Source organism: Pan troglodytes, chromosome 20 (assembly GCF_028858775.2).
Source record: "Pan troglodytes isolate AG18354 chromosome 20, NHGRI_mPanTro3-v2.0_pri, whole genome shotgun sequence".
Taxonomy (NCBI): Eukaryota; Metazoa; Chordata; class Mammalia; order Primates; family Hominidae; genus Pan; species Pan troglodytes.
The window spans coordinates 8191543-8203594 of record NC_072418.2 but is presented as its reverse complement, the minus strand read 5'-3'; the positions used below and the strand labels follow the sequence as shown (position 1 = coordinate 8203594).

The window sequence follows — 12052 nt, the reverse complement described above, 5'->3', positions numbered from 1 at the left end:
AAACAGGGATTAAACGACTAAGAGGCCAGACGCGGTGGCTCACGCCTGGAATCCCAGCACTTTGGGAGGCCGAGGTGGGCGGATCACGAGGTCAGGAGATCGAGACCATCCTGGCCAACACGGTGAAACCCCGTCTCTACTAAAAATAGAAAAAATTAGCCAGGCGTGGTGGCGGGCACCTGTAGTCCCAGCTACTCGGGAGGCTGAGGCAGGAGAATGGCGTGAACCCAGGAGGTGGAGCTTGCAGTGAGCCGACATCACGCCACTGCACTCCAGCCTGGGCGACAGAGCGAGACTCCGTTTCAAAAAAAAAAAAAAAAAACTAAGAATTGGGAGTACCCAGGACATCAAATTCCAGAGTGTGCAAGGGGATTCTGTGTAATTATTTGCTTGGTTGGTGAGTTTTTGGGAAAAGACCATTAGTCCGTTTTACCTTTCCTGAAGATTGAGGATGGTAAGGGATACGAAGGTTCCACTGAATACCAAGAGCCTGAGAAACTGCTTGGGTGATTTGACTAATAAAGGCCATTCCGTTATCAGACTCTATAGAGGTGGGAAGGCCAAACTGAGGAATTATGTCTGACAGAAGGGAAGAAGTGACCGCGGTGGCCTTCTCAGATCCTGTGGGAAAGGCCTCTACCCATCCAGTGAAAGTGTCTACCCAGACCAAGAGGTATTTTAGTTTCCTGACTCGAGGCATGTGAGTAAAGTCAATTTGCCAGTCCTAGACGGGGGCAAATCCCCGAGCTTGATGTGTAGGGAAGGGAGGGGGCCTGAACAATCCCTGAGGAGTAGTAGAATAGCAGATGGAGCACTGAGAAGTGATTTCCTTAAGGATAGATTTCCATGATGGAAAGGAAATGAGAGGGCCGGGCGCGGTGGCTCACGCCTGTAATCCTAGCACTTTGGGAGGCCGAGGCGGGCAGATCACAAGGTCAGTAGATTGAGACCATCCTGGCTAACATAGTGAAACCCTGTCTCTACTAAAACTTCAAAAAATTAGCCAGGCGTGATGGCGGGCGCCTGTAGTCCCAGCTTCTGGGGAGGCTGAGGTGGGAGAATGGTGTGAACCCGAGAGGCAGAGCTTGCAGTGAGCTGAGATCACGCCACTGCACTCCAGCCTGGGCAACAGAGCGAGACTCTGTGTCAAAAAAAAAAAAAAAAAAAAAAAGGAAATGAGAGGTTCTAAGAGGTGGGCTAGCAGCTTGTAACCTACGTGGAAGAGGTTATGAAATGACGATAGAATAGAATGGGCCTGTGAGGCTGGAAGGAGGTATTTTCCTTGGTCCAAGAACCATTTGCCTTGTGTGGGAAGAGACTGACAGGTGGAAGTTTTAGTGGGAGAGTAGGTGGGAGTGACCGATGAGAAGGAGAAGAACTTGCCATGAGGGACAGAAGTTGGAACGCTAGCTGCTTTTTTAGCTACCTTATCAGCATAAGCGTTGCCCTGAGTGATGGGATCTGATGCCTTTTGCTGGCTCTTGCAATGAATGACTCCAGCTTCCTTTGGAAGTAAAGTGGCCTAGAGAAGAGTTTTTATTAAAGAGGCATTAATGATGGAGGACCCTTGTGTAGTGAGGAAACCTCTTTCTGCCCATATAACAGCATGGTGGTGCAGGATATGGAAGGCATATTGAGAGTCAGTATAAATATTGACACGTAGTCCCTTTTGCAAGAGTGAGGGCTCGAGTTAAGGCAATGAGTTTGGCTTGCTGAGAGGTAGTGGAGGCGGACAGAGTGGTAGCCTCAATGATAGATGTGGAAGATACTATAGCATAGCCTGCCTTTGTTGGTAAGTGGTGATTAGGCCTGGTGGAACTGCCATCAATAAACCAAGTGTTATCAGGGTGAGGAACACGAAAGAAGGAAATACGGGGAAATGGAGTGAATGTCAGGTGGATCAGAGAGATACAGTCATGTGGGTGGGGGGCAGCCTAAAACAGTAAGGTCAAGTTGTTTGGACAGAAAGGCTACAGGGCGCGGTCCCAGCTCTTGTGTAAGAATTTGGCCACACAGCCCTGTACTTTGGCTATGTGTAATGAAACGGGTTGGGATGAGTTAGGGAGAGCCAGCATAGGGGCAGCTTCTAGGGCTGTTTTTAAGGAACGGAAAGAGGAGTGGCAAAAGGATTTAGGATCTATGGGGTCAGCTAGGTTTGCTTATGTGAGTTTACATAATGGTTTAGTCAGGATGATAAAACTAGGTATCCAAAGGCAGAAGTACCTAACCATGCCTAGGAAGGAAAGGAGTTGTTGTTTTGTAGAAGGGGTTTCGGTTTGGGAGATTAGCCAGACATGATCAGCAGGGAGAGCACGTGTGTTTTCATGATGAATTATGCCGAGATAGGTAACAGATGAGGAAGAAATTTGGGCTTGACTGAAGTAATGGGGGCTGTCTGTGAAGCCTTGAGGCAGTACAGCCCAGGTAATTTGCTGAGCCTGATGGGTGTCAGGGTCAGTCCAAGTGAAAGCAAAGAGAGGCTGCAATAAAGGGTGCAAAGGAATAGTAAAGAAAGCATGTTTGAGATCCAGAACAGAATAATGGGTTATGGAGGGGTTGTGGAGGGAGGTATTGAGGATAGGAGAGTATATGGCTTTGGCACCACGGGGTGGATAGGCAAGACAATTTGGCTGATAAAGCACAGATCCTGAACTAACCTATAAGACTTGTCTGGTTTTGGACAGGTAAAATGGGGGAATCGTAATGAGAGTTTATAGGCTTTAAAAGGCCATGCTGTAACAGGCGAGTGATAACAGGCTTTAATCCTTTTAAAGCATGCTGTGGGATGGGATATTGGCGTTGAGCCGGGTAAGGGTGATTAGGTTTTAATGGGGTAGTAATGGGCATGTGATCGGTTGCCAGGGAGAGAGTAGAGGTGTCCCATACTTGTGGGTTAAGGTCAGGGGATACAAGAGGAGGATGTGAAGGAGGCTTTGAACTGGGGAAAAAGGCAGCAATGGGGTGTGGCTGTGCCTAGAAATGGTCAGGGAAGCAGATAATTTAGTTAAAATGCCTCAGCCTAATAAGGGAGCTGGGCAGGTGTGGATAACTAAAAAGGAGTGCATAAAAGAATATTGTCCAAGTTGGCACCAGAGTTGGGGAGTTTTAAGAGGTTTAGAAGCCTGGCCGTCAATACCCACAACAGTTATGGAGGCAAGGGAAACAGGCCCTTGAAAAGAAGGTAATGTGGAGTGGGTAGCCTCCATATTGACTAAGAAGGGGACAGACTTACCCTCCACTGTAAGAGTTACCCAAAGCATCTGTGATGGTCCTGTAGGCTTCCAAGGTGATAGGGCAGTGTCAGTCTTCAGCCACTAAGCCGAGAAGATCTGGGAAGGAGTCAGTCAGACAGCCTTGGGCCAGAGTTCCAGAGGCTCTGAGAGTGGCTGCCAGGTGAGTTGAACAGTCTGATTTTCATTGGGGGTCCTTCACAGATGGGACGCGGCTTAGGAGGAATCCCGGGCTGCGGGCATTCCTTGGCCCGGTGGCTAGATTTCCAAAACTTGTAGCAAGCTCCTGGGGGAGGAGGTTCTGGAGGAACCCCTGGCAGCTGCGGTTCAGACGTTTGGAGTTCTTGTGTTCTGGAGATGTGGCTGGGGTTTGTCTCACGGTGGAGGCAAGGAATTGCAACTCAGAAATACATTGCTACGTGGCTGCCTCTACTCTTATTATTGTACACCTTGAAGGCGAGGTTAATTAAGTCCTGTTGTGGGGTATGAGGGCCGGAATTTAATTTTTGGAGCTTTATTTAATGTCAGGAGCAGATTGGGTAATAAAATAAAATGCATTTTGCGAATAAGACGGCATTCTGACCTTTCAGGGTCTAGGGCTGTAAAACATCTCAGGGTTGCTGCCAAATGGGCCATGAACTGGGCTGGGTTTTATATTTGATGAAAAAGAGCCTAAACGCTAACTGATCTGGGAGAGGTCGGATAAAGAAAAAGGAGCATTAACCTTGACTGTGCCTTTAGCTCCAGCCACCTCTTTAAGAGGAAACTGCTGGGCAGATGGAGGAGGGCTAGTTGCGGAAAGAAACTGTAAGCTGGACTGGGTGTGAGGAGGGGAGGTAATAAAAGGATTATAGGGTGGAGGAGCAGAGGCTGAGGAAGAATTGGGACCTAGCTCGGCCTGGCGAGGAGCAGCCTGGGAAGGAGGGGAGAAGTCAGATGGGTTTGTAGAAAAGGAAGAGTCAAGACTCAGCAACGCTTGGGGTTGGAACTGAGGGGACAGGCAGGAGGGAAAGAAGGAAGATTTGGGATGAACTGCATTGGGAACAGAGACTAGGGAGGGACCGATACATAAAAGAATGCCTGAACGTCAGGCACCTCAGACCATTTGCCCATTTTATGACAAGAATTATTTAGATCTTGTAGGATGGAAAAATTGAAAGTGCCATTTTTTGGCTATTTGGAACCACTGTCTGGTTTGTGTTGGGGTCAAGCGGCATTGCAGAAGAAAATAAGACATTTAGGTTTTAGGTCAGGCGAGAGTTGAAGAGGTTTTAAGTTCTTGAGAACACAGGCTAAGGGAGAGGAAGGAGGAATGGAGGGTGGAAGGTTGCCCATAGTGAAGTAGGCAAGTTTAAAGAGAAGGGTAGAGACACGGAGAGAAGGGGTGGGGGATGCTTATCCCTCAGGAAAGTGGAGAAGGGATGGGAGGTGCTTGCCCCCCAGGAAAATGGAAACGGGGTGGGGGGTGCTTGCCCCTCAGGAAAGTAGAGAAGGGGTAGAGACACGGAGAGAAGGGGTAAGGTGAGCAGCCAAAGCAGGCGTCCCTGCAATTGACTTGCCACCAAGGGATGTGGGTGAATGACCAAGGCAGGTGTCCCCGCGGAGATCAGACACCAATGGAATGTGGGTGAATAATCAGGCAGTCGTCCCCGCAATGATTAAACACCAAGGGAAGGCTGCCTTCCCAAGTCCGTGACCGGCGCCAGAGTTTTGGGTCCATGGATAAAATGTGTCTCCTTTGTCTATACCAGAAAATGAAAGGAATTTAAATTAAGAGAAGGGAGAGATTGAAGGGTGGTGCCAAGATTGAAAGGAGAAAGAGGTTGAGGGACAGTGAGAGAGGTTGGAGAAGGAGTAAAAGAGGCCACTTACCCGATTTAAAATCAGTGAGATGTTCCTTTGGCTGGTTGGTCTGTGGACCTGAGGTTGTAGGTGGATCTCTTCAGGGAGTGAAGGTGAGGACAGGGGACTGCTGTCCCGAAGGAGTCCCGCTGACCCGGGTCTTCGGCACCAAATGTCTCATGCGTCCGTGTCAAGAGACCACCAAACAGGCTTTGTGTGAGCAACAAGGCTGTTTATTTCACCTGGGTGCAGGCGGGCTGAGTCCAAAAAGAGAGTCATCAAAGGGTGGTGGGATTATCATTGGTTCTTATAGGTTTTGGGATAGGCGGTGGAGTTAGGAGCAATGTTCTGTGGGCAGGGGGTGGATCTCACAAAGTACATTCTCAAGGGTGGGGAGAATTACAAAGAACCTTTTTTTTTTTTTTTTGAGACGGAGTCTGGCTCTGTCGCCCAGGCTGGAGTGCAGTGGCTCTTTCTCGGCTCACTGCAAGCTCCGCCTCCCAGGTTCAAGCCATTCTCCTGCCTCAGCCTCCGGAGTAGCTGGGACCACAGGCGCCCGCCACTACGCCTAGCTAATTTTTTTTTGTATTTTTAGTAGAGACGGGGTTTCACCGTGTTAGCCAGGATGGTCTTGATCTTCTGACCTCGTGATCCGCCCGCCTCGGCCTCCCAAAGAGCTAGGATTACAGGCTTGGGCCACCGTGCCCGGCCTACAAAGAACCTTCTTAAGGGTGGGGGAGATTACAAAGTACATTGATCAGTTAGGGTGGGGCAGAAACAAATCACAACGGTGGAATGTCATCAGCTAAGGCTATTTTCACTTCTTTTGTAGATCTTCAGTTGCTTCAGGCCATTTGAACGTATATGAGCCGGTCGTAGGGGATATGATGGCTTAGCTTGGGCTCAGAGGCCTGAAAATCGCCCCCACCAATCACCCGTTTCCCCCAATCTACCCTCCTGAAGGTCACTGACAAAGACTTCATTGTCTCCTAGGAGAGGCTGCCATATATCCAGGGCTGACGTAATTCCATCTTAATATCAATTACATTATAAAAATTTACCTCGTGCCTGAGGCCCCAGAGCCCAAGGGTGCAAAGCAGTAATTGGTCAAAGTTCAACCTCCCTCCCACTCTGGGCTCAGACTGTCCCCTGAGGGCCTGTGTTTTCAGTCTCTTTCCAGAACCTTGGTGTGAACTTAGGTCTTGGCGTCGGGATCCCTTTTCATCACACCCAGGTGACCTACAGGGAGCTCCGCTCGACACTGCAAGGTTTAGACCAGTTCAGTCCAACAGAGAAAGCAGGCAACCACCATGTCATTTGAAAACAGTTTCATCAGGATAGAATTCACAAACCATACAGTGAATCCATTTAAGGTGTGTAAGTCAAAAGTTTTTCGTGTATTACCTTATGTTTATTTTATTTTATTTTATTTTATTTATTTATTTATTTATTTTGAGATGGAGTCTCGCTCTGTCCCCCAGTCTGGAATGCAGTGGCACTATCTCGGCTCACTGCAAGCTCCACCTCCCGGGTTCATGCCATTCTCCTGCCTCAGCCTCCCCAGTAGTAGCTGGGACAACAGGCACCCGCCATCACGCTTGGCTAATTTTTTGTATTTTTAGTAGAGACGGGGTTTTACCATGTTAGCCAGGATGGTCTCGATCTCCTGACCTTGTGATCTGCCCACCTCAGCCTCCCAAAGTGCTGGGATTACAGGTGTGAGCCACCGCGCCCGGCCTTTTATTTTATTTTTTTAAGACAAGGTCTTGCTCTATCACCCAGGCTGGGGTTAAGTGGCGTGATCACAGCTTGCTGCAGCCTCAAACTTCCAGACTAAAGCAATCCTCCCAAGTAGCTGGGACTACAGGCGCATGCCACCTTGCCCGGCAAATTTTTGTATTTTTAGTAGAGTTGGGATTTTGCCATGTTGCCCAGGCTGGTCTTTTTTTAAAAAATTATTTATTTATTTATTTTCGAGATGGAATCTTGCTCTGTCACCCAGGCTGGAGTGCAGTGGCATGATCTCAGCTTACTGCAACCTCTGCCTCCCAGGTTCAAGTGATTCTCATGCCTCAGCCTCCCGAGCAGCTGGGATTACAGGCATGAGCCACCACACTCGGCTTATTTTTGTATTTTTGGTAGAAACAGGGTTTCACCATATTGGCCAGGCTGGTCTCAAACTCCTGACCTCAAGTGATCCACCTGCCTCAGCCTCCCAAAGTGCTGGGATTACAGGCGTGAGCCACCAAACCCGGCTATTATTTATTTATTTATTTTTGAGACACAATATCCCTCTGTCGCCCAGGCTGGAATGCAGTGGTGTCATCTTGGCTCACTGCAACCTCCGCCTCCTGGGTTCAAGTGATTCTCGTGCCTCAGCCTCCCAAGTAGCTGGGACTACAGGTGTGCGCCACCACACCCAGCTAATTTTTGTATTTTTAGTAGAAATGGGGTTTCATCATGTTGGCCAGGCTGGTCTTAAATTCCTGACCTCAGGTGATCTGCTCACCTCGGCCTCCCAAAGTGCTGGGACTACAGGTGTGAGCCACTCTGCTCGGCCGGTCAGCTCATATATTACCTGCAAAACCCAGTCCCATTGTACCTTTCTCTGGCTGAGTCATGGATTCAAGCCTTGCCTCAGTGACATGGGAAGCAATGATGACCGGCTATGCCTTCTCCCCTGCCTCCAGGGCATTTGTATTTCAGTAGACTGGGGAAGACTTCGGGGATTCCAGGAAAGGTCTTGTCTAATAGGTAGAAGGAAGTGGACTCTGGGACAAGGTCCCTTTGTTCAAACACCAGCTGTGCTGATTTTTGCTGTGAGTCACTTGGTCTCAGTTTTCTCATCTGTGAAACAGGAATAATAGCAGCTCTTCTCAGGACTCATGGCCCGGAGCTTTGGTAAGCAGGAGATTGTCATCAATGACCCTCACTCCTCTCTCCTCTCTTCCCAGATACTCTGACCCATGGATCCCCTGGGTGCAGCCAAGCCACAATGGCCATGGCGCCGCTGTCTGGCCGCACTACTATTTCAGCTGCTGGTGGCTGTGTGTTTCTTCTCCTACCTGCGTGTGTCCCGAGACGATGCCACTGGATCCCCTAGGCCAGGGCTTATGGCAGTGGAACCTGTCACTGGGGCTCCCAGTGGGTCCTCCCGACAGGACACCACTCCCACCCGCCCCACCCTCCTGATCCTGCTGTGGACGTGGCCTTTCCACATCCCCGTGGCTCTGTCCCGCTGCTCAGAGATGGTGCCCGGCGCGGCCGACTGCCACATCACTGCCGACCGCAAGGTGTACCCACAGGCAGACGCGGTCATCGTGCACCACTGGGATATCATGTACAACCCGAAGTCACGCCTCCCACCTTCCCCGAGGCCGCAGGGGCAGCGCTGGATCTGGTTCAACTTGGAGCCACCCCCTAACTGCCAGCACCTGGAAGCCCTGGACGGATACTTCAATCTCACCATGTCCTACCGCAGCGACTCCGACATCTTCACGCCCTACGGCTGGCTGGAGCCGTGGTCCGGCCAGCCTGCCCACCCGCCGCTCAACCTCTCGGCCAAGACCGAGCTGGTGGCCTGGGCGGTGTCCAACTGGAAGCTGGACTCGGCCAGGGTGCGCTACTACCAGAGCCTGCAGGCCCATCTCAAGGTGGACGTGTACGGACGCTCCCACAAGCCCCTGCCCAAGGGGACCATGATGGAGACGCTGTCCCGGTACAAGTTCTATCTGGCCTTCGAGAACTCCTTGCACCCCGACTACATCACCGAGAAGCTGTGGAGGAATGCCCTGGAGGCCTGGGCCGTGCCCGTGGTGCTGGGCCCCAGCAGAAGCAACTACGAGAGGTTCCTGCCGCCCGACGCCTTCATCCACATGGACGACTTCCAGAGCCCCAAGGACCTGGCCCGGTACCTGCAGGAGCTGGACAAGGACCACGCCCGCTACCTGAGCTACTTTCGCTGGCGGGAGACGCTGCGGCCTCGCTCCTTCAGCTGGGCACTGGATTTCTGCAAGGCCTGCTGGAAACTGCAGCAGGAATCCAGGTACCAGACGATGCGCAGCATAGCGGCTTGGTTCACCTGAGAGGCCGGCATGGTGCCTGGGCTGCCGGGAACCTCATCTGCCTGGGGCCTCACCTGCTGAAGTCCTTTGTGGCCAACCCTCTCTCTTACCTGGGACCTCACACGCTGGGCTTCACGGCTGCCAGGAGCCTCTCCCCTCCAGAAGACTTGCCTGCTGGGGACCTCGCCTGCTGGGGACCTCGCCTGCTAGGGACCTCGCCTGTTGGGGACCTCACCTGCTGGGGACCTCACCTGCTGGGGACCTTGGCTGCTGGAGGCTGCACCTACTGAGGATGTCGGCGGTCGGGGACTTTACCTGCTGGGACCTGCTCCCAGAGACCTTGCCACACTGAATCTCACCTGCTGGGGACCTCACCCTGGAGGGCCCTGGGCCCTGGGGAACTGGCTTACTTGGGGCCCCACCCGGGAGTGATGGTTCTGGCTGATTTGTTTGTGATGTTGTTAGCCACCTGTGAGGGGTGCAGAGAGATAATCACGGCACGGTTTCCAGATGTAATACCGCAAGGAAAAATGATGACGTGTCTCCTCACTCTAGAGGGGTTGGTCCCATGGGTTAAGAGCTCACCCCAGGTTCTCACCTCAGGGGTTAAGAGCTCAGAGTTCAGGCAGGTCCAAGTTCAAGCCCAGGACCACCACTTATAGGGTACAGGTGGGATCGACTGTAAATGAGGACTTCTGGAACATTCCAAATATTCTGGGAATTTGGAGGGAAATTGCTGCTGTCTACAAAATGCCAAGGGTGGACAGGCGCTGTGGCTGACGCCTGTAATCCCAGCACTTTGGGAGGCTGAGGTAGGAGGATTGATTGAGGCCAACAGTTAAAGACCAGCCTGGTCAATATAGCAAGACCACATCTCTAAATAAAAAATAATAGGCCGGCCAGGCACGGTGGCTCACACCTGTAATCTCAGCACTTTGGGAGGCCGAGGTAGGTGGATCACGAGGTCAGGAGATCGAGACCATCCTGGCTAACACGGTGAAACCCTGTCTCTACTAAAAATACAAAAGATTAGCCAGGTGTCATGGCGGGTGCCTGTGGTCCCAGCTGCTCCAGAGGCTGAGGCAGGAGGATGGCGTGAACCCAGGAGGTGGAGCTTGCAGTGAGCCGAGATGGCGCCACTGCACTCCGGTTTGGGCGACACAGTGAGACTCCATCTCAAAAATAACAATAATAATAGGCCAGGTGCAGTGGGTTATGCCTGTAATCTCAGCCCTTTAGGAGGTCAAGGAGGGCAGATCACCTGAGGTCAGGAGTTGGAGACCAGCCTGGCCAACATGGTGAAACCCTGTCTCTACTAAAAATACAAAAATTAGCCTGGCATGGTGACAAGCGCCTGTAATCCCAGCTACTTGGGAGGCTGAGGTACGAGAATCACTTGAACCCAGGAGGTGGAGGTTGCAGTGAGCCAAGATTGCACCACTGCATTCTAGCCTGGGTGACAGAGCAAGACTCCGTCTCAAGAAATATATACATATATATAAAATAAAATAAAGTAAAATAAAATTGCCAGGGGAGACCAAGACGTGGGTGGTGGTGGTGAATCCCAGGTGCTCTCTGAGCCTCAGTTTCCCCATCTGTACAGTGGAGGTGCAGAGGTGCCTGTGATACCTCCCTGAGGCCCAGGTGGGAGGGTGGAGGGGCATAGGGTGGGGAGGGTATGGGGGGCCTGAAGAGTCTCTACCAAACCCCCTGGTGACTCTGGGCCTGAGCCAGCCTTGCTGGGCCCATCACTCACCTGCCACCCACACCACACACCTGGGCCCCTCTCCCCACCACCTGGCTGCAAGCCACAGGTCCTGGGAGGGGGACAGGTCCCTCGGCAGGCCAGGCCAGGGCTTCCTAACAGGCTGGGGCAGGCCCAGTCCCCAGGGGGTAAAGGTGTGGGGACAGGCTGCTCTGTCCCCTGATGCCACTGGAGCCCCCGTGGTCTCCGCCTCTACCTCAGCTGATGTCAGAGTGAACAGCTCCCTTTCCCAACTTCTCTTTCTCTCCCTCTGGAATTTCCTCTGAGGCTTAGAGGGACATGGAAACCCTCCCTGGGTCCCACGAGGGCAGAGGCCCAGCCACCTGGCCGATGTTGGGGGGCTCTGGCCTGCCCCCTCTGGAACCCCAGCACTGCCCTCAAACCCCCATTGCCTACCTGTATGCCCCGGATCTCACATGTGGTTCATGGCACACCCAGCCCAGCCTATGGGGCCTTCTCCCTCCTCCTGGGCGCCAGCTGCCCTTGGCTCCCAGCCCTCGGCCCCAGGGAGAGAAAAACATCCAGCAGGCTGGCAGCTCCATCTCCCACCCAGCCCTGGCCAGGGAAGGCACTGGAGGGTCCAATGAGGGCCAAGACCCCAACGAGGTGCACAGATGGCCTAACTGCCCCTGCAAGCCTCAAGCAGGTCCTAGCTTGCCCTGAGCCTGAGGGAAGATGTCCTCATGATACCCTACTCGCTCTGGGCTCAGCTCCTTGGCAGGGAGGTCCCACCTGGCACTGGTATGGTGAGCCCTGCTCAGAGAGGACCAGGAAACCTCTCAAGTCACACAGCAGTTTCAGGATGAGCACACGTTCTCTCTGGCACCATCCCTGAGGTCAGCCCAAGGTCCTCCAGCCTCCCTTTGCCCAGCGATCACATCGATGGAATGACTAGAGCCCTACTGTCCCTCACTAGAGACCTACCTTTGGATTTTGAATCCTTAAGAAACAACCCAGCTGGGGGCCGGGCGTGGTGGCTCACGCCTGTAATCCCAGCACTTTGGGAGGCCGAGGCGGGCGGATCACAAGGTCAGGAGATCGAGACCATCCTGGCTAACATGTCTCTACTAAAAATACAAAAAAAAACAACAAAAAAAAAATTAGCTGGGCGTGATGGCGGACGCCTGTAGTCCCAGCTACTTGGGGCAGGA

General features: G+C 52.3%; 1 protein-coding gene across 2 annotated transcripts; it reads left to right on the top strand.

Annotated features, from left to right (window-relative positions):
- The first annotated feature begins 6116 nt into the window (after positions 1-6116).
- On the top strand, positions 6117-9948 carry FUT3 (fucosyltransferase 3). Of its 2 annotated transcripts, XM_024351082.3 has the most exons (2): positions 6117-6445; positions 8027-9948. In XM_024351082.3, the coding sequence occupies exon 2, from the start codon at positions 8039-8041 to the stop codon at positions 9155-9157; it is 1119 nt and encodes a 372-aa protein (XP_024206850.2). In that variant the 5' UTR covers positions 6117-6445; positions 8027-8038; the 3' UTR covers positions 9158-9948.
- Positions 9949-12052: the final 2104 nt, after the last annotated feature.

What these genes read in the sequence shown, in the direction of transcription:
- FUT3 (XM_024351082.3), top strand. Translation starts at nt 8,039, where the DNA reads ATGGATCCCCTGGGTGCAGCCAAGCCACAATGGCCATGGCGCCGCTGT.